The 22,724-nt window shown below is 31.9% G+C and overlaps 3 protein-coding genes across 4 annotated transcripts; 2 read left to right on the top strand and 1 right to left on the bottom strand.

Annotated features, from left to right (window-relative positions):
* The first annotated feature begins 794 nt into the window (after positions 1-794).
* Positions 795-11,140, top strand: LOC108733920 (citron Rho-interacting kinase). The gene is made up of 14 exons (XM_018465281.2): positions 795-1,494; positions 1,587-1,823; positions 2,646-3,087; positions 3,794-4,023; positions 4,087-4,320; positions 4,382-4,843; positions 5,424-5,732; positions 6,578-7,144; positions 7,320-7,820; positions 8,029-8,172; positions 8,285-8,592; positions 8,653-8,757; positions 9,007-9,308; positions 9,760-11,140. Exons 1-14 carry the CDS (start codon positions 928-930, stop codon positions 10,917-10,919), a joined length of 5,568 nt encoding a protein of 1,855 aa, XP_018320783.1. The 5' UTR covers positions 795-927; the 3' UTR covers positions 10,920-11,140.
* A 244-nt stretch (positions 11,141-11,384) lies between these two features.
* On the bottom strand, positions 11,385-19,601 carry LOC108733921 (AP-3 complex subunit delta). Of its 2 annotated transcripts, XM_018465282.2 has the most exons (20): positions 19,507-19,601; positions 19,220-19,385; positions 19,059-19,154; positions 18,492-18,620; positions 18,292-18,432; positions 18,100-18,229; positions 17,800-17,939; positions 16,751-16,824; positions 16,204-16,352; positions 15,862-16,007; positions 15,154-15,355; positions 14,552-14,723; positions 14,013-14,290; positions 13,568-13,712; positions 13,342-13,498; positions 12,903-13,162; positions 12,684-12,833; positions 12,389-12,476; positions 12,154-12,322; positions 11,385-11,838 (listed from the first exon to the last, which is right to left on the bottom strand). In XM_018465282.2, the coding sequence occupies exons 2-20, from the start codon at positions 19,313-19,315 to the stop codon at positions 11,765-11,767; spliced, it is 2,796 nt and encodes a 931-aa protein (XP_018320784.1). In that variant the 5' UTR covers positions 19,316-19,385; positions 19,507-19,601; the 3' UTR covers positions 11,385-11,764. The 2 variants fall into 2 exon arrangements, with proteins under 2 accessions (XP_018320784.1, XP_018320785.1); XM_018465283.1 differs by lacking the exon at positions 11,385-11,838 and having other exon boundaries at positions 12,240-12,324; positions 12,390-12,476.
* Positions 19,602-20,074: 473 nt separating this feature from the next.
* Positions 20,075-21,616, top strand: LOC108733906 (probable 18S rRNA (guanine-N(7))-methyltransferase). The gene is made up of 6 exons (XM_018465260.2): positions 20,075-20,261; positions 20,315-20,352; positions 20,404-20,582; positions 20,639-20,832; positions 21,056-21,266; positions 21,391-21,616. Exons 1-6 carry the CDS (start codon positions 20,226-20,228, stop codon positions 21,555-21,557), a joined length of 825 nt encoding a protein of 274 aa, XP_018320762.1. The 5' UTR covers positions 20,075-20,225; the 3' UTR covers positions 21,558-21,616.
* The last annotated feature ends 1,108 nt before the right edge of the window (positions 21,617-22,724 follow it).

Here is a 22,724-nt window from a genome sequence, read left to right as displayed (position 1 = left end):
AAACGAAGTTTCGGACAATATCTATCTCTCTCACTATAGTGTATGAGCGTGTCATGAAAGAGATGGCACTACAGCTACGGCACGTTCATTAATATATGTCTATGGCTAGTCAAAACTAAATCTACAGATAAATAAATATACAAAAATTATTAATGGTGTTCAGTGGCACTAATCTCAGTTTAGGATTGATTGAAATCTAAAACTAATATATATAAAAATCCTCTTATGTAACAAATTAAACCGTATAACAATACTACAAATCTACTACAGACTAGTCTACACAGTGATACAGCATGACATAATAGAATAGCATGGGAAAGCGCGCTAGAGAAAATGCAATAAAGGAAAAAGAAATAATACACAAAAATAGTATTAACAGAATGTACAACTTAAGTAAGATTACATCCTCAGATGATCAGCACAAAATCACTGGTTTAAAAAACATAAGCAATATACACTACCCAAAAACTGCAATTCAGGTAATTAAAAATGACCAAATTGAATACGAATTCTACACATACAATAAAATGAACCTATTTAAAAATAATATCATTAATAAGAGAAATCAGTAGAAGGTGCTACAATTACGTAAAGTTAAAATATATAAATGAACTAGCGATTGCAAACAGGGCAAGGACAAATTATAATGTATAGATGACTACAAAACATAAGCAAAAAACTAAAAACTTAATTCAATACAATATTGATCATGAGCGTTCATATTAATGAACATACCTTCGAGGATTACATTCAGCTTCTGTGGGATTAGTGGAGTAACCAATGAGAATAAAGCATTCAAAACCGGTAAACGGTTTTGTTTTAACTAACCTCTATCGCTTATTCCTTTTAACATTTTAAACATGTAACGGTTTTATGGTTTGTTTACAAAACTTATTTATAATTAAAAGTTTTTAAAAGATAACAAATATGGAGCTAATAACAGAATCAATTAACACACGAGCCAGTCGATTAAATGCCCAACTTCTTGGGAAAACGTCTAAAGTTCCAAGTTTAATTTATAAAGAAAACATTTTAGATGCTTTGTTTGTGCTTTATGACGAATGCAATAATGAGCATTTGAAGAAAAACGATAAAAATATACTGACCTTTGTCAATAAGTATCGAAAAGTTATGAGTGAATTAAAAAACATGAGAGTGAATATATACGACTTTGAAATTAAGGCAGTTATAGGAAGAGGTCATTTTGGAGAAGTGCATCTGGTTAAAGAAAAGCAAACTGGAGACTATTATGCGTTAAAATCTATTAAAAAATCTGAGTGTTTAGATATGAAAAGTGCCTCATTTGAAGAAGAACGAAATATAATGGCATCAACACAGTCTGCGTGGCATACAACATTACAGTACTCATTTCAGGATAGTATGTATTTGTATTTAGCAATGGAGTACCATTCAGGAGGTGATCTGTTAGGGCTGCTGGGAAGGCAAGGTGGTACTATTCCAGAAAGTGCAGCCACATTTTATTTGTCAGAAATTGTGAGTATTTAGAATCATTTATTTCCTACACTTTTAAAAAATTGGCAGAGTAATCAATGTACTAATTGTAAACTGTTTGTTTGTGATGTCAGATTATCGCAATTCATGATTTGCATTCCATGGGGTATGTACACCGTGACATCAAGCCAGATAACATCCTTTTAGATCGTTTGGGTCATATAAAGCTTGCTGATTTTGGATCTTCAACTAAACTTACTTCTTTGAATGGTGTTGTTAGTGACAGTTTACCAGTGGGAACACCTGATTATGTTGCTCCAGAGGTACTTCAAAGCATGGACAACAAATATAAACAGGAGTCAAATTATAATGTAAGTGTTTTATATCAGATTTACATGAATGAAGTCAAAATTTTCATTAAACAGTGATTTTTTACTAAGAAAGGAAAATATGTAATTTTCCAAAAAAAAATTAATTCTGAACAAAATAATTGGTTTAAGTGACGTTTCTATTTTTATATANACATACAAGTAAAGAAATTATGTTAAATGAAAAAACTTCAGGGAAGGAATAAGAAAAACCTAATTAAAAACATAAATATGGAAAGGGGGTCATGTTTTTCTCTATAGCACAAATGTTTCTGTTATCATTTTATTAATTTGATACAGCACCTCTCATCGTCTTAATCTTTTAGTGTTGCAGCATGTTAGTAAAGAAGAAAATGTGGTCTCTTTTAGCTTGAATTTATATTTAAGCATAAGCTCAAACTTATGATATTATTAGAATAGTATCAAATAGATCCACCCCTATATTCCACAAACTTTTAAAAATGGGCGCAGGTTTGGTCGACTTACAATGTAGGCATTATAAACGCGAGACATGGTTTCTTTGAACCATGTAGGCAAATGCTGGAGTAATAATTATTCTACAGATAATAATCTTTCAGTTCTCTTTTGTCTCATTTTGTCCATATCATCTTTCTTTCTTCAAACTCCACCGATTCATTCTCACGATTCCTAAAAGGCTGAAGACACTATAGTGTATGTCGCAGGGGCTGTTCTTCTATTAGTAATTCTAGCCCGTGGGTTGTGCAGTGATTTACTTAGCATATAATACAACCCCCCATGTAAAAGTATTATCTAGGTACTTTAGGTATTTCTTGAAACGTAATAATTTTTAAATGTTTGTTACAGCACTTGTGTGATTACTGGTCATTGGGGGTAATAGCATACCAATTAACAGTGGGGACAACGCCTTTTGTTTCTACCTGCACAGTTTCATTATATTCAAAAATAATTAACCATTCAAACAGTTGGAAATATCCTTCAGACATTGTCCTTTCGCAGGCTTATGTTTCCCTGACAAAAGCTCTTATTACTGATCAGAATTCTCGACTTGATTATAAACAGATAATACAACATGATCTGTTTAAAAACGTGAACTTTAACACTCTGAAAGACCAAGTTCCTCCATTTGTTCCTAAAGTCTTATCTGTTGATGATACTAGCAATTTTTCGGATGTTGTGAAACGGAAAAGTCAACCCGACATTGAAAATTTCAAAAGTAAAACTCAATTCAGTGGAAGAAATTTGCCATTTGTGGGGTTTACATACATAAAAGAAACACAGGATAAAGGTATGTTTTATGAAAATGCTTTACTAAGGCTTTGTTCTCCTTAACGAGATTTTCTCTGTATTTTTATTCAACGACCTTAAATTAATTTCTGTATTACACATACAAAGAAAATTTTATAAACTCTTCGCTATTCCTGGTTGTAGTTACTTTTGTGTTTATTATTATTATTATACTTTTTTATAATATACAAATTTTCCTCACTATTCTTTTCTTCACAAGTCTTCTGAAGTCTATTTAGATAATTTTTTCTTTTAATAAAATAACTACTTTGTCTCTCATCTTTGACATTTTTGTTGATTTCATGCTTCTTTTTATTTCTATCAATCTTAGATATTTTGGGGTTTAAGTCCAATCTTAATTTTATTTCATTAATCTCCAGCTATATTTATCTGTTCTGTTGCTGTTTCTTTATTTAGAATTCGGTGGAAGTAGATTAATATTTATTGCGTACAATCTATTTTCTTACATTTTTCGTCATTCCTTCCCCTCTTTCAGTAGACTATTCCTTTTATGTTACAGCTTTTTGTACTCTATTTAATATATAGCTTTTCTTCCTGGTTCTGTGTTATATGTTTTCATTTTTATGTGAATAGGACACCCTACGTATGCATAGATAATATCCCTTCAACACTCTTTAAATTTTCTTTTTATACTCCAAATTTTTTTTATTCCTGCGTTTTCTACATTAATTGATGTCTACGATTAGATTCTAATGACAAAGTACTACCAAATGTTACTGTCAAAGACGAGAGAGTACAACATTTGTTGAAAGATATCGACTCTTTGCAAAGGGAACTGAATAATCAAAAAGACGTATTAAGCGAAAAAAATAGTTTAGAGACAAAGTTGTACGAAAAATGCAGAAAATTAGAAAGCGTGCAGAACGTTCGAGATCGTTTAGAAAGAGATTTGGCCAACAGCATTGCAGAATGCTCGGTAATATTTCTGATCACATTAATTCAAATATAATATTGGTTACTAGCGATCGATTTTTTATAGGCTTTAAAAAGAACTTTAGAACTCGAAAGGAAAAATCAGGTGGAAATAGAACGGAAAGCTTTAGATCTTATAAAGTCTGCGAAACTAAAGTGGGAAAATTTGGAAAGAAACAGAATAGATGCTTTAAATGGAGAAATAGAAGATCAAAAGAGAAAAATCGAAGAATTATCTTACACTAACAACATTTTGCGAAATCAGTTAGAACAGGCACTGCAAATGAAAGATAAACAACAGGTAAAAGGACAAATTTACTATAGCTATTATATTGATTGAATTTAATTTTGTTTATGTTCAGGAATCACTACAAAAAGTTCATTCTTTGAATCGCAGAAGCGTCATGGGCCTAGAGTCAAGATTAGAAAAAATAACCACCGAATGTCAAGACCAATTGTGCGACTTAGAAAATAAGTTGTCTGAAGAAATTCATAACAAAAAAGTTTTGCAAAATCATATAGATGAACTTAAAAAATCGGAAATTGAATTAAAGAAACAACTTTCCTTATCTAATGAGGCTCGAGCGAATTTGAAGAGGGAAGTCGAAACGTGTAACGAAACAATTAAGGAACTTCAACATACTGCCTCAAATGTTACAGATAAAGACACTGAACTCATTTCTTTACGTAATGAAATAGAAATATTGACCAAAAAATTAAAAGAATTAAAAGACAATCAAAGAAATGACAAAGAAAAGGAGTCGTTAAAAATTCGTTTGGAAGAGCAGCAAATTCGATGGAAATCGTTACAACAAAAAATTGATGTAAGTATGAATCAGCTCAAATGAAATTGAAATAAGTTTTCCTGATAATGGTTCAGATATACATACAAGTAAAGAAATTATGTTAAATGAAAAAACTTCAGGGAAGGAATAAGAAAAACCTAATTAAAAACATAAATATGGAAAGGGGGTCATGTTTTTCTCTATAGCACAAAAAAGACAATAATAAAGATAGGGGGAGTTTAAAAAATGACCTTCAAAAATAAATCTGGAAAAAACAAGGACGAATCGACTTCAAGTTCTAAGTTGGAAAGTAATACAGAATGTTTGATTTGTGGCGAATCATACGCCAACTTTGTAAGNTACAAGTAAAGAAATTATGTTAAATGAAAAAACTTCAGGGAAGGAATAAGAAAAACCTAATTAAAAACATAAATATGGAAAGGGGGTCATGTTTTTCTCTATAGCACAAATGTTTCTGTTATCATTTTATTAATTTGATACAGCACCTCTCATCGTCTTAATCTTTTAGTGTTGCAGCATGTTAGTAAAGAAGAAAATGTGGTCTCTTTTAGCTTGAATTTATATTTCTAAATCTTATTGGTACCTACTTTATTTTTAGGAGTTAAGAAAAGAATTATTTAACACAGAAAAAAAGCATAAAGAAAAATTGGACGAATGCTTGAATGATCTTGAAAGAATGTCGCAAGAGTTCCAGTTGAAAATGAGTAGATTGATGACAGAGAAGGAAAGCTTGGCAACCCAACTTGAGCATGCGCAGGTGCACATCGAAACGAACGTGGTTAAAGTGAAAACACTCGAAGAACTTTTAGCGAGACTGGAAAGTGGCGTTTCCAAATTAGAAAACGAAACTGAGAGAGAAAATGTTTTGAAGGAGCAAGTGGAAAGGTTGGAACAACAACTTTTAAAGGTAAGTTTCATTTTAAAAATAAATATTATGAAGCGCGAAGAAAAGACGAAAAACGTTTTAGTAAACCCCCCCTCCCCACGATGCCATACCTCTTTCCTTTAAGCGGCAAAATTTCGTTATAAAAATATCACCATTCACTTCATAGGTAGATTATAGTGTAACTAGGCATATATTTTATTTTGTCGTATAGTGTTAAATTATCTTGTACCTCGTAAACAAAGGTAAATTTATATCATAACAAATCTTAAAATAGATTAAATTGTAAAGATTTGTTTAGTGATTTCAAATGACGTCTCCTGTTTTAAGTAATCACCTCTCACGCCCTCGCGAGACTTTGTCATCCTAACTTAATTCCACTTCTTTAAGAGTGCATGTACCTTTTGTAGGAAAGCAATTGTGTTTTGAATTTAAAAATATCAATTAATATTGCTATATGATAGAATAGGAGATAAAACGTTTGTAACTATCATTTGAGTCAAGCGAACTGGCTGTGCTCTCTGCTGATATTTAATTGTCATAGTTTCTAAGCATAGCAAGCTGTCTCCAGCAGTATATGCTCGAAGCTAATTTCATCGGTTGAAACAATACAATGCTAGTGCTGTCGTAATAGCATTTAATACTTATCTAACTTCACGTTTTACATTAAAAACTTTCGTGTTTTGAAAGTTGGTTAATCTGTTTGTCATTATCTTTTGAATCGGTCACGACTTTTCTGTTGTTTACAAACTTTTTATAAAGCAGTTTTTAATGCTTATTATCATTTGTAGACATAAAATATTTTGTTAGAATAATAAATATGCTAGAAGTGTCAGGTATAATTTAATAAACTTTTTATAAAAAATCAGGCTCACGAAACGTCCGCATTGGAAAAGCAAGAACTTAGTCAATTGAAAATTAAATGTTGGAGGATGGAAAAGAGCTTGGATAACGCAGAAATCGACAAGAGGATTCTTAAAAGGGAACTAAAAGAAGTTGAAGATCGTGCCAAGCAATTATCAGAGGATATAATGAAGTTACAAAATCAAATGGAAGATAGCAAAAAAGCTTATGAAAGTGCCTTGCTTGAACTCAGCAATTTAAACGAAAATTTGGCAACAGAAGTAATGAAATTGCAGAGTAGTAGAAGTAGCTTAGAAGATACTCTTAAAATTGAAAGGGAGAAATTTGATAAAGAGAAGAGCATAATTGACGAACTTAAATCTGCAATAAATAGTAAAGAAAAGGAAAACGCCAGTTTATTAAAAAAGATTGACAGCAAAGACTCTGAAAAGAAAGAATTGGAATTTAAGTTGGAAAAGAGTCAATCAAAAATTAATGAACTGCTACATAAGTTAGATGACGTGATAAAAGACAAGACTATGACAGAAAGTGAAATGGAAAAGTACAAAAGAGAGTTACAAAATACACAGATGGTAATCCACTTTATTTACTTTTTGTATTCTGCTACACCCCAAACCTTTTCTGCCACTACTTTTAGCTTTTTATTTAATTCTCTAAGTGTAATTTAATAACTATTTCTATTTTCCCTTTTGTTCATTTAATTTTTTTTCCATATAAATGGTAACATGTATCTAATATTTTCTTCAGAATTCCTCAGCTTTAAGAGAAGCCTGTTCTCTCTTGGAATCCCAATTGGTAGAATATGAAAAACTTCATGAAGCATCCATGGAAAAAGAGAAAGATTTTTGTAATCGTATAGATAAACTACTAAACGATTTATCTCAAACTAAACAAGAAGTAAACGAAGCTAAACGGCAAATGAACGAAGAAAAGTCCTTCAGGCTTATGACCGAAACGAAGAACAAAAGTTTACAAGAAGATGTCGAAAGTTTACAAAAAGAATGTCGATCGTATAAAGACCAGTGTTGTGAGTTTAAAAGTTATTCATCGACATTGTCAGATGAACTGACCTTAGCCGAAGAAAGAATAAATGATCTTGAAATAACCATAAAAACATTGGAGCGGCAAATTGAAAATTTGTATGCAGAAAATCAAGCACTTAAAGAGGATTGTTCCATTCAGCTTACAAATTTGAATAACAGCAAAGAAATGAATTATGATTTATTACGACAAATATCTGAATACAAAGTAAGTATAATCGTATAAATATTTGATAAGAAAATGATTTGGCGTCTACTTGGTGAAAGTACATTATTAATAAAAATGTAAATAAACTTTTCGTGAAACATTCGACGTATACGTTTCTGTGTCTTTTGTGATAAATAATTATTATTTTAGAAGTATTTTGTTTACTGTGGGGTCTTATTATTAATTAAGTACCGTTATTCTGTTTTAGGACGAAAATTTGGCCCTTTTGGATCGAATATCAGAATTAGAAAACATGGTGATTGAAAAGACAAGCTACTACAAAGACAGAGAACTAAAACATAATGCCACAGTTCAGCAACAAATAAAGTTGATACATTTTCTACAATCAAAGGTATGTTCTTAGTTAAATTTTTATGTACCTTAATGCGATGAATGGAAATTGTAGATAAATAAATTGAAACTATCTGACACATAATAGCTCAGGAAATAAATTTGCTTTCTAGGTGGAAGATGCCAAGAAAAAGAAAACTTTCGCTGATAAGTTGTTTGGACATTCGAAGAAAGAGAATACAAACTATTTACTTTATCAAAACAATAAAGACATTCAGGACAAGGAAAAGAAGAAAAACCAACAGATTGAAATGTTTAAACACCCCAATAGCGGCAGTAGGATAAAAAAAGAGGAGAACGAGTATCAAAAGAAAATTCAACAAAATAGCTCTTTATCTGCTCATTTAAATGAAGTAGGAGCACGTTCCCCTCTGAAAGAGAAACTTCCAAGTCAAAATTCGGACAAAAGCAGTAGTCAAAGGTAAAAAACACTTTTAACTACTGTAGGAAAAACTAATAAGTTACTCACTTTTCCTCACAGCTTGCAAAGTAGAGTTCCTATCCCCCCAGTCAGCAATACTTCAAATGACAACGGACAGTCTTCCTTAGAAAATGTGGTTAATGAGGGATGGGTAAAAACTCCAAAGTAAGTGGACAGGAACAATAAAATAGCTTAACAATTGGAGACATTTCCTAAAAATAATGTTTGGTATTTTCAATTGATCCTGTATTTAAAAAATGCGTCATTTAAAAAATAATAGTACTAGAAAAAACTGAAACTTAAACTGTCAATGAGGAAGCTAAAGTGTGCAGAATCTCAAATTGAGTATTGCAAAAGTTTCAATTTTATATACACATTTTTATTCGGATACCTTATTGTTGTCTACATTTCCAGTAAATCCAAAAATGGCTGGGAAAAAACGTATGCAGTTTTAACGCCAAACATTCTTAAAATTTATCCCGAATACCCCACTAGAAAAAATGCCACTACGCTCGATTTTTTGGAATTATGTCAACCGGATACTCACGGAAAGGTGATATTGGATCCACTTGAATCCGAAATCGAAACCCCCGTGTCAGAAAACGAACTGAATTACACTTTGAAAGTCGAAATAAGTCCCAACACAACCTGCTGGCCTCCAAAAAGTATCGTTTTGATGACGCTTAATGAGGAAGAAAAAGAAAAATGGTTTAGAGGTAAGCAGTGTTTTTGAATAATAATTTTTCTTTTCTACTTTCTGATATTTTTCTTCTTATTAACAAAATTTTCTATAGTTTTTTATTAATTATGTATACAAAGCGTTTAAATTTGTTTAAAGAATTGTTAGAAATCAATTCCCATTTAATTAATTTTAAAATTCGTTTTTAGTAATAAATTCTCCTGTTTATGAATTTAATATTGCGTTCCCCTAGAAATAAGAAATTGCATACGTATAAATATTAACTTTTCAATGACAGTATTTGCATGAAGCTTAATATTTGAAAATATTTAAAAACATATTTGACAAATTCGTAAAGGCTTTCACAGCCAGTAGGTGAACTGATGCTGTCCTGGTTCGCATCTAGACCCAAACCAGAACAGATTATGACTCCATAATAAAGTCCATCGTCCTAACTATTAACATCATTGTATTGTTTTCAATTTAAGCCTTTCAATCAGTGTTACGCACATCGGATTATAAATACGTGGGAGAAGTGGTGGCAACGTGGTTAGAAACTCTAGACGTGAATTGTCTCGTGGAACTATCCAATGGTAAAAAGCTACTCGGCACAGAACAAGGACTTTATTCTCTTGGAAACGACCCCCTAACAAACATATCCGGTCCTGATCACGTGCAGCAAATAGCATTACTCCCTACTGTTCATCTTGCTCTAATGATCATCGACGTTAAAAGATACTTGATAACATGTGATTTAAACCTTTTGGAAAGTTTATCGGTAAGAGATTCGACATCGAAACCCTATTTGCCCACAAAGCGCGTCAACGTTAACAATCTTAGCGGCTTCCATACTTTCCAGTGTTCAGACTTTACCAAAAGAATGTTAGTATGCGTAGCGACTGCCAAGCAGTTAATTGTGTTAAAGTTCGACATTAAATCGCATGACTTCGTGCCACTTAAAGTGCTCGACACGGCCGAACCTACCAGTTGTATGCTATTCTTGGGACACAGTATTCTCGTGGGTGCAGATAAGTTTTTCGAAGTCGACTTGCACACGTTCGAAGCGGAAGAGTTCATTGACCCATCCGATCCTCGATTGGCCCATGCGACGTTGTACTGTCAACGCATGCGCTCGTTTCCTTTGTATGTGGCACCAATTGCGACAGAAAAAGAGTTCTTATTGTGCTACAGTGAGTTCGCGACGTTTGTTGATGCTTTTGGACGCGCAACTAGAGATCGTGAGATAAAATGGACAAGATTACCACGTGCGTTTCACTACCACTCCCCTTACCTGTATGTTGTTCAGTTCACGGCGATCGAAGTGTTTAGGATCGGTCAGAACCATGACGGTGAACAAATCGAGTGCTTCCGTATCGAACTCGAACATCCTCGACTATTGGGAGGAGCTGGTAAAGGCGGGATCTATATCGGTTTAGAGCACGAAGTACGGCTCGTTGAAGGTAAGGAACTGAATGACGATGGATCAAGCGTTTGTAGTAGGGGATATGAAGAGGAAGATGCCACAGGATCCGAATTTAGTTTTACCAGTTCATTAGTGCAGACTTTGGAAGGATTGTCCAGTGACATGGATGGAAGTTCTGATGTAGACATTAAGAGAACGAAGAAAGTGAAGTTTCCAGATCTTTGAAATCTATATTACCATGGATAGATTATCAGTAACTTAAATATGTGGGTACTTAAATAAGATTAATTATTGATTCATGTTTTCGATCTCTCAACTTGCCTTTTGTTCTATTTATATTCTATAAGACTTATTTATATATTAGCTTTTTTGTATGAATACTGTGTTTATTTCTGGTTTATATTGTTATTATATTAAACAACGTACCTTTTTTTGTAATTTATCATTGTACTCAGTTTTTAAATAAATAGTTGAAAACTGGGAAAGACGAAATTAAAATATGCTAAAGTATAATGAAGTCCAAAAACCAATTCCTTCCCCTGTTCATCAGAAAGCACTTTCGCGTCTTCTGTTGCTGAATGGAATTCATGTTTCGTGTGAAAAAGTTGAAATATTTTATACTCATTACAAAATTTAAAATATTGCAATATAATTTATTGTAATATATAATTAAAATCTATAATAAAAATACATTTTTTTTATAAAGCACAAATTGAATAACGAATTCTATGCACCAGTATTATGATAACGCTTCACCTGAAAGTACTAAACATTTTTTTCCTTTTTAATATAATGTATTATAATATTGCATTAGGGTATCTTCAAATGTGGGACATGTTATCTGACAAAAAAACCTAAACGATTACTAAAAAATAACAATAGCAACAATAATAATTCCATTAATTTTTTTATGTACCAACGTTTAAAATAAAGATTTATAATGACGATACGACTTCGATTTTTAGGCTTTTTACATAAATATTTTTTTGCTTTTTTCTTTTATGGCTTAATAACAAATGGAAAGTTTTCTTGTTTTTAGAGAGTCTCACATTGCATTTTTTACTCTTACACTACAGAAATTCTTTGCTTGGTGTAGATATACCCACGGCTTCTTCGTAACCTCTTGTCTTCTTTGATTGTTTTACTGAAAAAACGAAGAATTGTTAAGTCCGAATAATTCAAAACAAATTTTTATTATACAGGTTGTCCAATGACGAACCTTTCACTGGATGTCTAAAAAATTAATCAAAAATCGGGCGTCACCTTGAATATTAGCCATTTTAATGATTTGATGGTCCTAACTATCCTAGTTATAATACTATCGATCATTAATATTAATTATTAATCACCAAACCTTGTTGGAATTACGAAAAAAAAAATTATCAAAAACAATTTACAAGCAACAAAAAATGTTTTTATGTATTATGCTATTTGCAAAAAAGAAATGAACAGAACATACCCCCTTTGTCTGTCGACTTTTCTCTGCTTTTCTTCTCCTTATCTCTTTTATGTTTTTTCGCTTTTTTCTCTTTACTGTTTATCTCGTTCTTTATTTCACCTCCTGCTCCGAAGTCCATAAGGAGCACGTCATCATTTTTCTTCTTCACACGTTCTTTGTCTTTATCAGTCTGTAATGGTATAAAGTAAATGTATTTTAGTGTTAAATCCTTATTTTCTTCATTAATTCGACGTACCTTTTTTTTGGACTTCTTAGTCTTTTTCTCTTGAGCATTTTTGTCTTCAGACGATTTCCTTTCTTGCTTGTAAGATACTGGTTGAGGCCTGAAAATGATAAATCATAAAGAACGAAACTAATTTATCAAGAATAATGTTACTTGCAGTATTTTTAGACTCTGTTTTATAAACCAAAACATGTCAAGACCTTTAAAACGATCGTTCACTTTCATTTTTTTAAAAATATTTCACTAAGGTATTGATTCAGTACTATTATTATTAATAGTGTTTTATAAAAAAAAAAAAGTTACGTACAAGTCCAAATCTATATCAAGAGCCTTATGTGGATCGTCAGGATTTCCATTACTGCTTTCTGAATCCGACAATGTGGCTCCCTCTGGCAATTCCATGTCTTTAAGAACCAATAAGTTGGGAGCTGAATTCACTTCATTTTCTTCAGAAGAACTAGTGGTAATAAAATTATATTGTATTTTGATTAATTCACATCTTTCTTGTAAGTGCCATTTTGCGTACCTTGCGTCTTTCTCTTTCTTTGACTTCTTCTTCTTTTTAGATGGACGACCTTTTTTCTCGGCTTTATCTAAATTTAAATACCTGTCGGATCTTTTCTGATTGATGACAGTGAGTTGCACGGGCAGCTCAATGCGAGCTATGGGAATATTGTCCACACTCTCCCCGATATCACCATCCCATCTACCATTGTTTGCCTTTTCTATCGAACCCTTCAGGTAGTGCGGATTATTTTGCTGTTCCAGTTTTCTTGCTTCTCTACTCTAATAATAGTAAAAATTTTCCAATATAAAACAATTTTCTTTAGAAAACCTTTTATAAAAATGAAGAATTAAGATGTAAGATTATTTGATTATATTAAAACACAAGGTCCAATTTCAGACCTTATTAAATTTCTCCTTCAATCACTAAATATAAAAAAAATAAGCAACAATTTAATTACCTTACTAATTTCTTCTTCAGTTGGCTCATAATGGACTCGTTCGTATTTTGCATAGTCTGACTTGTCGTATTTAACAAAAATATTCTCATTCATCTCCTCCTCACTTTCGGACTCGCTCTCTCCAGGTGGTTCGTTAATCCACTCATCTAAGTCCAGCCTGCGAGAAAAATAAGTGTGTAATTTCCCCCCGACCCCTTCACTCCAGATGGCAGAAAATAGTACTTACCCCTCAGGCACCGGAACCTTCTTTTGCGCCTTAGGGGCAACAGGATTCAACTCGCCACTAAAAAGAGACAACAATTCGGAAGAGAGGGAACATGTTGTTTCGTCAGGCAAAACGTCGTTTCCGTTAACGGTTTTATCACGTTGTACTAAAAATTGTAAAACGTTTTTGATACAGAAACATATTTATAGAATTTCTGCCTCCTAACGTTCATTAAAAACGTGCTTGTTGGGTTCGATTTGTAAATAAGAGAAATGAGAACGATAGTAATATAAACCACTACTAGTTAATTGAGTTTGTAAGGAAACTGTAATAATTAATTAAAAATGTAAATGTCCAAACAATTATGATTTGTTTCTTAATTGTGTTAAACAAATTTTCTTAAATAAAATTCCCATTGGCTAAATTAAAACCATAAAAATAAACTTGAAAACATATAGTGACTTACGTTCTAAAAAGGCTTCTTTAACGATAGCTACTATTTCCAAACTAGAACTAGCTCTTTCTTGGACTTCAAGTTCGGCCGATTTAACGCTTTCGCTTAACTTTTCAGTTACTGTATCGCAAACTAAGAAAATCTTTCCGTAATCTTCAGTTGCCTCACAATTAGCCACAATGCGCGAATATAACTTCAAAATGTTGTGAATAAAAACAGCCTCAATGTGAGGAGGTAAATTGCGATACTTCAACATCGACGTGAGGGTTTTCTCAGGGTCTTTGAGATCACTAAAACATTAATTACTGAAACACCAATAACATTTTACATAATATTTAGATATGTATAATATTGAGGAGAACCGTTCTCGTAATTAAATTTTGGGTTTGATTCTGTAACAAAATAACACCTTGAGTGTCGAAACGCGGTTTAGGTTTTCTTGTTGAATTTAGGTCAATTACCCAGTTCTTCATTTGATTTTATAGTATTGAAGTAATAGTAAATATCTTTTAATGGAGTCGTTAACCAATAAAGTAAATAAAAGCATATACCTCGAAAATTCACCACATAGCCACGCAGCTGCGTACAAAACGTCTTGCATAATAGAAAATTGTGAGGTTGATGAATAAACTTCGATTATTTGGGCCATTTCGGACACACCGAAGGGCCTTATCGCTTGCACTCGAATACAGACATCCATTAGTTGAGAAGCTATTACGTAACCTGTTGGTAATTTTTGTATGAATATAAACTACCAGAATATATTCATTTATTAAAGAAAAGCAGAACAATTAGTTAGTGTTCTGAATACATTACAACATACCTCACCAACGCCAACAAAATGAAGTATATAAAATATAAATTGAAAATTCAAAATAGTTCCACAAGTACAAAATGGAGGAGCAATCACTCTCAAAAAATGTACAGCATAAGAAATGTTTATCAGTTAATAAAAAAACTACAGGCGACAGGGGATAGCAACTATTCAATTATGTTTTCGACTTTAGCAGCTAAAAAGGCATTTTAATAAATAAATAACTTTACCATGGTTGTATTCCTTTATACCTTATTAAAAAAATAAAGTAATTTAAATTGGGAAAAGTAAGTTATATAGTGAATCAGTGACAATAATTACAAAATAATAAACAAATACCTTGTTTTGATCCAAATTCCATTTGAGCTAATTCTACTAAGACGGTTATGTACCATTCAAAATTTGTAATAAATTGATAATTGTTTTGAGAACAAATCAATATTATTTTACTAAGGAGCTCGTCCCTGTATAATGTACCTTCAGCCTTTTCCATATGTATCATTAATTTTTTAACTATTTCCATTAAATTCTTCTTAGATACCTGAAACATTAAATTATTACAATCATACAACACCCCAAAAATGCCCGATATATGTAGTACGGTGTAACCGCTTAACTTTTTAAAGGAAAAAAGTACGGACAAATTTCAAACTTCAAACATTGTATCGTCGAAGAACAAATAGAGTATTCCGCTACCGCGTATTCCTAATGACTACACAATAATTAAAACAAATCAATTATTTCGAATGTAGTAAAATAATTATTCTAGTGACTTTTTTAAGTTAGTGGCATTAATATTTATCTATCAACTGCGTTAATGGATGACAGACAATTTGATGCTCCATTCATTGAATTGGGGGAGTTTATGACAGTATAAATAACATATTCTTGATGCATAAAAGTCACTATTGGTTGATCGCTTCTAGGATAGTTTAATTCATATATGTCAGACAGAAAATTGTTTGCAACTGTTAATGGCATGATGACCACTTCTTTTCGAACTTTGAATAAATGTGATGTAGTACATAGACACGATTTCTTACGTACCATTCCGTATAAAAGATCCAGGGCTCGAAGACGTATCGACTCGTCTTTATCTTCTAAGCATTGCAAAATAAGATCTTTATGAGCCTGAACGCTCTTGGGATGTGTCTTTAGAATTTTTGACATAGCCAGCAAACCCAAATACTTCACTGTATTAAAAGAAATAATAATAAGATAAGGAAAGAAACAGGATAAAGTAAGTTCAGTAAGTATACAGAATAAACAACGCTAAAATAAATTCACAAATTTTCTAAGCACCCTTTATAATCTGTATCAAAATGTGTAATGTGTTTCAATAAAGAATGTAAAATTTAATATAAATAAATAGAAGTCAACAAAACTTACAGTTCTGATCAGAGTCCTCGATGAGGATTCTTAATTTCTGAACACATAGCTGAATGCTGGCGGAATGATTGGGCATCCCTGACGAAATACTTATTAGAACAGCTATCACAGTATTAATGCACTCATAGAGAAGGCTCATTGCAGTCGTACTTTAAAAATATAAGCTATTATTTTATTTCACATGAACAAACACTTTTGACGACGTGACCACAAAAACAAAAAAAACGGAACTGTAAACGGTGATATCAAGTTACGGCATTATGTCGCCATCTACCGGAATAAGCTGCCGACTAAAGTATTTCAAATGTTAGGTAATGGCCTTACTAAGGTAAGACCAAGACTGCCTAAGGCATGTTGATGAGATCTAATGAAATCGAAATCGCAATCCACGTCTGATAGTTACGATATGTACGTTCTTTTGAATAAATCGATTTTATTGTTCACTTTTTATAATTCCGTTCTTATAACTAATTATTTAAAGACTAGCTGCAATAAAAGGTCACGCCGATAAAAATGATTAAAAAGGCAAAAGCATTAAATTACATACCTGTGAATCAGATTGGTTAAAGGTTCTATTAATTTTTTGCCTAGCCTAGGTTCTAAAGGGGTAAGGGCTCCAAACTACAAAAACAAACAGAGTAAGTTCCAGTACTGCTATTTCATTGGTAATAAATAACTACTGCATACAAAGCAGTTTTGAATAACAAGTCTCGAAACTAAAGAAACCAAAATAAACTTTAAAAGTTGCCTGTTTAAAATATTATATATAGTGTTCAAAGATACAATTAGGGTTGTTTAATACTTTCATAAAATATTGTAGAAAGGAGAGCTAAGACAAAACATGTAGAAAAATTGCCCCTTAGTAGTATTAAAATTTTATTTTCACATATTTTTATTTTATGACTGTAAAATTTTAATTTTCAACTACTATTACATTTGACTTAAAATGGATATTTTAATTTCACGTTTCTCCTCCAAGTTTCGAGATTTCTTTTTTTTTTTTAATAAATCATCCTACATCTGAATAATACGTAGTAAAGAAAGATAAATACGTTTAAGGAAGTCATTAGGTACCTTGTCACAATTTTTATCAAAGGAACTGTTAACTTTCTACCAATTGCTGGCTCGACCAGTGTCATATGACCAAACTAATAAAAAATATAATTTTACATTACAATATAAAATAAGGTCCTCTTAAGAATCGAAATTGTTTTAGTACACAAAAATATTTTTTGAAGTGCAACATCTTACCGCTTAAAGAGTCAGAAAGACGCGCTATTCAATTTTACCTACAGTTTTCACTTGAAAAGACAGAGAAAAAAGGGATAAGGAGAAAAAATACCTAACTGCTAACTATTTGATTTGATCACCTTGATTTTGAACAGCACGTTGCATTACCATGTAGCTTATGCTGTGAAATTGTTATTTAGCTCAATTACTGATGTTAGATGTTACACATCAATGGCAACCACTATGTATTTTTTTATGAAGTTTATTTATTTAATGAAAATGTATTCAGAAAATTTCAAAAGCAATTATGGTTCTAATTTTTATGAATATTTCTTACAAAATAGTTCAACATAATCAGCAACTCACCAATTTGATTATTTTTATTAACATCCAATTATTAGTACTTGTTGTCATTAATTTAAAGAACATCGGTGCTAAACTGAGGTAATTTTTTGGATTTTTTCTTGCCAACTCACATACAACATTAACTGCAGCCGACTGGACACCTTAAAAAATAATAAATTTTAGTAATTCTGACTTCTTTAAATTTTGTTTTTTATGAAGAAACCATTTAAATGTAATTTAACAATCACAACTATATAGAATAATTTACAAAAAAATATTAAGTTATCCAAATTTGTTTATATGCATATACTTAATGCCTACCTGGATCTGGATCTTCCAATTTTTCCTTAAGTCGTGGAAAAGCTGGTCGAAGAGCATCTGGATATTTTAAAAATACTTTGTACATCATTAAGACTGCTTTTTTCCTGACATATGGTTTTGTTGAATTAAGCTGGAAGTGCATTTGAGTAATTGAGAACACATTAAAATTATACAAACAAACTGGATACTTACAAGAGTTAGTATATCATTGGACAGATCTCTTGCAAGATCGGAACTAATAAAACAACTTAACGAAGTTAAGGCAAGACCAGCTTCATACTGGTTCTGAGAATTTAACTCTTTCCTAATCATATTAGTTGTTAACATTAGAAGCTTAAAATGTAAATAATTATTTAACATAAACAATAGGAGTTAAATACAATAAAATATACCTCAGATTCACTGTGAAAAGATTGACTTGCTGCTAAATATCCTATTCGTTTTAAAGTAAATTTGTTAGAACTCATTACTTCTATAATATTAAAACCAGCCCACGAAATGTCATATCCCAACATTTGAAGCTAGAATGTTACATTTAATTATACACTGTGATTTTTCCCCAGACATGGGTGAAGGGAAATGATAAAACTATCAATTTCTTTTTATTTTATCATATTGCAGTAAACAAAAGGAAGTGTGTGGCGACGTAAACTTACTATGTTCGTGTTGTCTTTCCCAACAACAACTTTATGATCTAAAGCAAAACAATACAATTATTCAGTTAGGTTGAGTTAAGGGAAGGAAAGACAACTCAAAGTGAATGTTACTGTTGCTGCGTACAGTCAGGCATTTTAAGTAAAGTATCAGTCACCACATTGCACCTACTGTCTATGGCATTAACATTAACGAACCATAAAGTGTAAAAACCTCCCCTGACGATTTTATCATTACAAATAGTCGCAACACTACTTATGATATTAAAAGCATAACAATATGTACTAATTAATGTGTTTACTAACATATGTTAATTTAGCAATTGCATTGCTTTTTACTGCTAGGTTGTCTTGTCGAAGTTCTTGTTTAATATCCTCCATACATTGAGTTATATATTTGGCCTAAAATCAAATTAAAATATTACAACATAGAAAAAACAACATAACCTTAAACTCTTCATACTTACTTCATTTTCTTTATTATTTCGGATACCACGTACAAGATCCGTCAAATTCTTATCAAACATTCGCTCTATATTTCCCTTTACTTTTTTCAAAGCCATGTTTATACAGATAATTTGAAAATATACAATACACTAGTCTTGAAGAAGCATTGTACCCTCTTTTCAATAACTAAAATAGGACAAACAATATTAACAATAAACGATTATGGTCAATCAATAGTTAGTGACGATTTATTCGTTAGGGAACTGTGACAACTGTAATTAAAACAATTATATATTTGTTTACTAACCGTCACCTTCGGGAAATTGGTTGCTATTTCATGAAAATTGTTGAAAATTGAAAATACTAACCACAAATTACAACTACCAACATTTCATTTAGTCTGTCAAATACCATAGATAACGAAATCCTCTTTTAAAAATAATTGTTATGCAATGGACACCGTAAACTATTTAATTTTAGTGGAACATGGATGCCTTCATCATAAAAACTGTTCACTACAAACACAGTTTCACCCACTTTCAGCGTGGATAATACAAACGCGAGATTGGTTCTAAAATGTTAGGTTTTAGTCAAATTTTAACTTATAAAACATTATAAAACAATAGAACCAGTCTTGCATTCATAATGCCAACATTAAAAGTGGTCGAGACATGTGTCTGTAATAAGCAACTGTGGTGGTAACTACGGTAAGTTTGTGTCTAGGTAATTGTTTTCTGTACCACACTCATCATTTTTTCATTTTAATTGTTACAAAGCATGTATGTTGTCCATGCGGTCTTTAGACACTATATTTTTCAAGGACTAATACCACAGACATGATATATATTCAAGGACATACTTGAGCTATTATAATCAAAGAACCCATAGTATTCTATGGTATTAGTCATAGATAGTATTATAACCTCACATTATCTATTAACCTCATCCATCAGTAGAAGTTATTTAAAAGTAGTTCATGATTTTAATAATATTTCCTTTTTATTTTTACTTTGTTAGTAATATACGATGTCGAGGCCTGAACATTTAGCACCACCTGAAATTGTAAGCAATTCAGTAGTACATTGTGGTAACATTATTTTAATGATAATTTTTAGTTTTATGATGAAGTGGAGGCCAAGAAGTACACTCAAAAGTATGTAATAAGAGTAAAGCGTCATTAGACAATAAAATAATTGAAAAATAGTTCTAGGATTATTGATGTACAAGTTCAAATGAGCGACCGTGCTGTTGAATTACTTCTGTTACCTGAAGATACTCCTTGCTACTTATTAGATATTGGATGTGGTTCTGGTCTTAGTGGAAGTGTTTTGGAAGAACAGGGTCACACATGGGTTGGTATTGATATTTCTCCTGCTATGTTAGGTAAACACTATCAATTAATTTAGATTTATTTAGAAAATCTGTGTTTGCTTTTGAAGAGGTGGCAGTTGATAGAGAGGTGGAAGGAGACATACTACAAGGAGACATGGGACAAGGCATACCGTTTAGGGCTGGTACATTTGATGGTGCTATCAGTATATCAGCACTACAGTGGCTATGCAATGCTGATAAATCTTCTCACAAACCAGTACAGCGATTGTATAAATTCTTTAGTTCACTTTATGCATGTCTTGTAAGTAAAAATTGACAACATATGTATCGTAGTTGTTAAATTTCTTTTGGGGTATTGTCTGATAGAACGCTGTGGGCTTCTACTGACATTCTCTACTTAACACGTAGTATAGATAAAATTCAAAATTAATATGAAAAATTATTAAAAAGAAATTATAATTCAAGATTTACATTTTTTCAGTAATTAGGTATATTTTTTATTATCATTCATTTACCTTTTACAGTCAAGGTCTGCAAGAGCCGTGTTACAGTTTTATCCTGAGAATAGTAATCAGATGGAGCTTCTGACCACTCAAGCTATGAAAGCTGGTTTTTATGGTGGAGTTGTTGTAGATTACCCCAATTCAACAAAAGCAAAAAAATTTTTTTTAGTTTTAATGACAGGAGGAAATATGTCCCTGCCCAAAGGCCTTGGTACAGAACGCGATTCGAATAGTACGTAATACATTTTAAATTTATATTTTTCACCTGTTGGGTTTAATATTAGCAGAATATCTAACTATTTGATCTTTATTATATGTTCTGCTTGAATTATTTAGGAAAACATTTTAAATTTTAGATGCCTTATATGCGAAAAGGGAATCTATTAAAAAAGGGAAAGCATTAAAATCACTAAAATGTAGCAGAAATTGGATATTAGAGAAGAAAGAAAGACGAAGAAGGCAAGGCAAAGAAGTTAAACCAGATACGAAATATACGGGAAGAAAAAGGAGTAGCAGATTTTAAAATGTTTCTTTCTTAATGTTACATTTTTAAAGGACTTAATATAAACATATAATAATTAACTGATCTTTTTTTAATTTTTCTTTTATTAATCTTAATAAAATACCAGAAATAGCGCGATAAACGCCATCTGTAGTACAATGCTACTTTTAGTGGAATTCATTATACTTAGCAAGGTCCATATAAACACATCGATATATACTTGCCGAACTGTATCCACGGCGTACCTCACCACTACGTGAGAGGCACGTTACCAAAATCGAACAAACAAATTGGAAGCGATCAGTGTTCCATCGAAACTGCCAGACGCGGATCGCGATATCGATCTTTTGGATCCAATCAGCGCTTCACAGACCAATTTTTACCTGCAGTCTTAACAGCGCGTTTTATATAATACCATAATTGGCGCGGTAAACGTCATCTGTAGTACTACAGAATGAATGAATGTAGCATTGTACTACAGATGGCGTTTACCGCGCTATTTGTAGGATTTCATAAAACGCTGTGTTAAGGCAACAGGTAGAGTTGGTCTGTGACGCGCTGATGAGATCCAGAAAGATCGAAATCGCGATCCGCGTCTGGCAGTTTTGACAGAACACTGACGACTTCGAATTTGTTTGTTTGTTAATTTTATTTAATTATAATCACATAAAATATCGAAGAGCAATGTCACGTTTTGACTACTCACTAATTTATTTAACTATTTACTTTTTAATCAACACCACTATTATTAATTAATTATTAATTGACCACTATATCGCACACTTTATCGCTTCTTCACTCTTTCTATTTTGCTTTGTATCGCCTCGTAACTTGTACTCGTAGAAAGTTTCTACTAGAAACTGTTTCGACCTCGCAGCAACGTCTAGGAAATCTGATGTTTGTCACTATGTATGTTGGGTTGTCTACACATAATACTGTATGTTGGGCTGTCTACATTAGGGTGGCGCAATGTTTTAAGAACCCCCTCAAAAGGACAGCTTAAAAAAAAATTAGTATTATCCAAATTTTTTAAGATTTCAAAAATCGCTAAAAACCGATTTTTTTAATTCAAGTTTTTTTCTCGTTGCGGTATAATTTCGTAGACCAAAAAATAATAAATTTCTAGAAGTTTCAGTTCAAAATTTGAAGGTTGTTCATAATTTTTTTTAATTTACTAGTCTAAAAAGG

The sequence above is a fragment of the Agrilus planipennis genome, unplaced genomic scaffold, assembly GCF_000699045.2.
Source record: "Agrilus planipennis isolate EAB-ADULT unplaced genomic scaffold, Apla_2.0 scaffold11, whole genome shotgun sequence".
Taxonomy (NCBI): Eukaryota; Metazoa; Arthropoda; class Insecta; order Coleoptera; family Buprestidae; genus Agrilus; species Agrilus planipennis.
This window is presented reverse-complemented; position numbering and strand designations above follow the sequence as displayed.

Excerpts from the sequence above, each read along its gene's own strand:
- LOC108733920 (XM_018465281.2), top strand. The coding sequence starts at position 928 with ATGGAGCTAATAACAGAATCAATTAACACACGAGCCAGTCGATTAAAT. Across the intron at positions 7,145-7,319 it reads AGTTACAAAATACACAGATG|AATTCCTCAGCTTTAAGAGA; the intron begins GTAATCCACTTT and ends TATTTTCTTCAG. Across the intron at positions 7,821-8,028 it reads GACAAATATCTGAATACAAA|GACGAAAATTTGGCCCTTTT; the intron begins GTAAGTATAATC and ends ATTCTGTTTTAG.
- LOC108733921 (XM_018465282.2), bottom strand. The coding sequence starts at position 19,315 with ATGGCTTTGAAAAAAGTAAAGGGAAATATAGAGCGAATGTTTGATAAG. Across the intron at positions 17,940-18,099 it reads ATTGGAAGATCCAGATCCAG|GTGTCCAGTCGGCTGCAGTT; the intron begins GTAGGCATTAAG and ends TTATTTTTTAAG. Across the intron at positions 15,356-15,861 it reads TGGATCTTTTATACGGAATG|GTATCTAAGAAGAATTTAAT; the intron begins GTACGTAAGAAA and ends TTAATGTTTCAG.
- LOC108733906 (XM_018465260.2), top strand. The coding sequence starts at position 20,226 with ATGTCGAGGCCTGAACATTTAGCACCACCTGAAATT. Across the intron at positions 20,583-20,638 it reads TATTTCTCCTGCTATGTTAG|AGGTGGCAGTTGATAGAGAG; the intron begins GTAAACACTATC and ends TTGCTTTTGAAG. Across the intron at positions 21,267-21,390 it reads TACAGAACGCGATTCGAATA|ATGCCTTATATGCGAAAAGG; the intron begins GTACGTAATACA and ends TTTAAATTTTAG.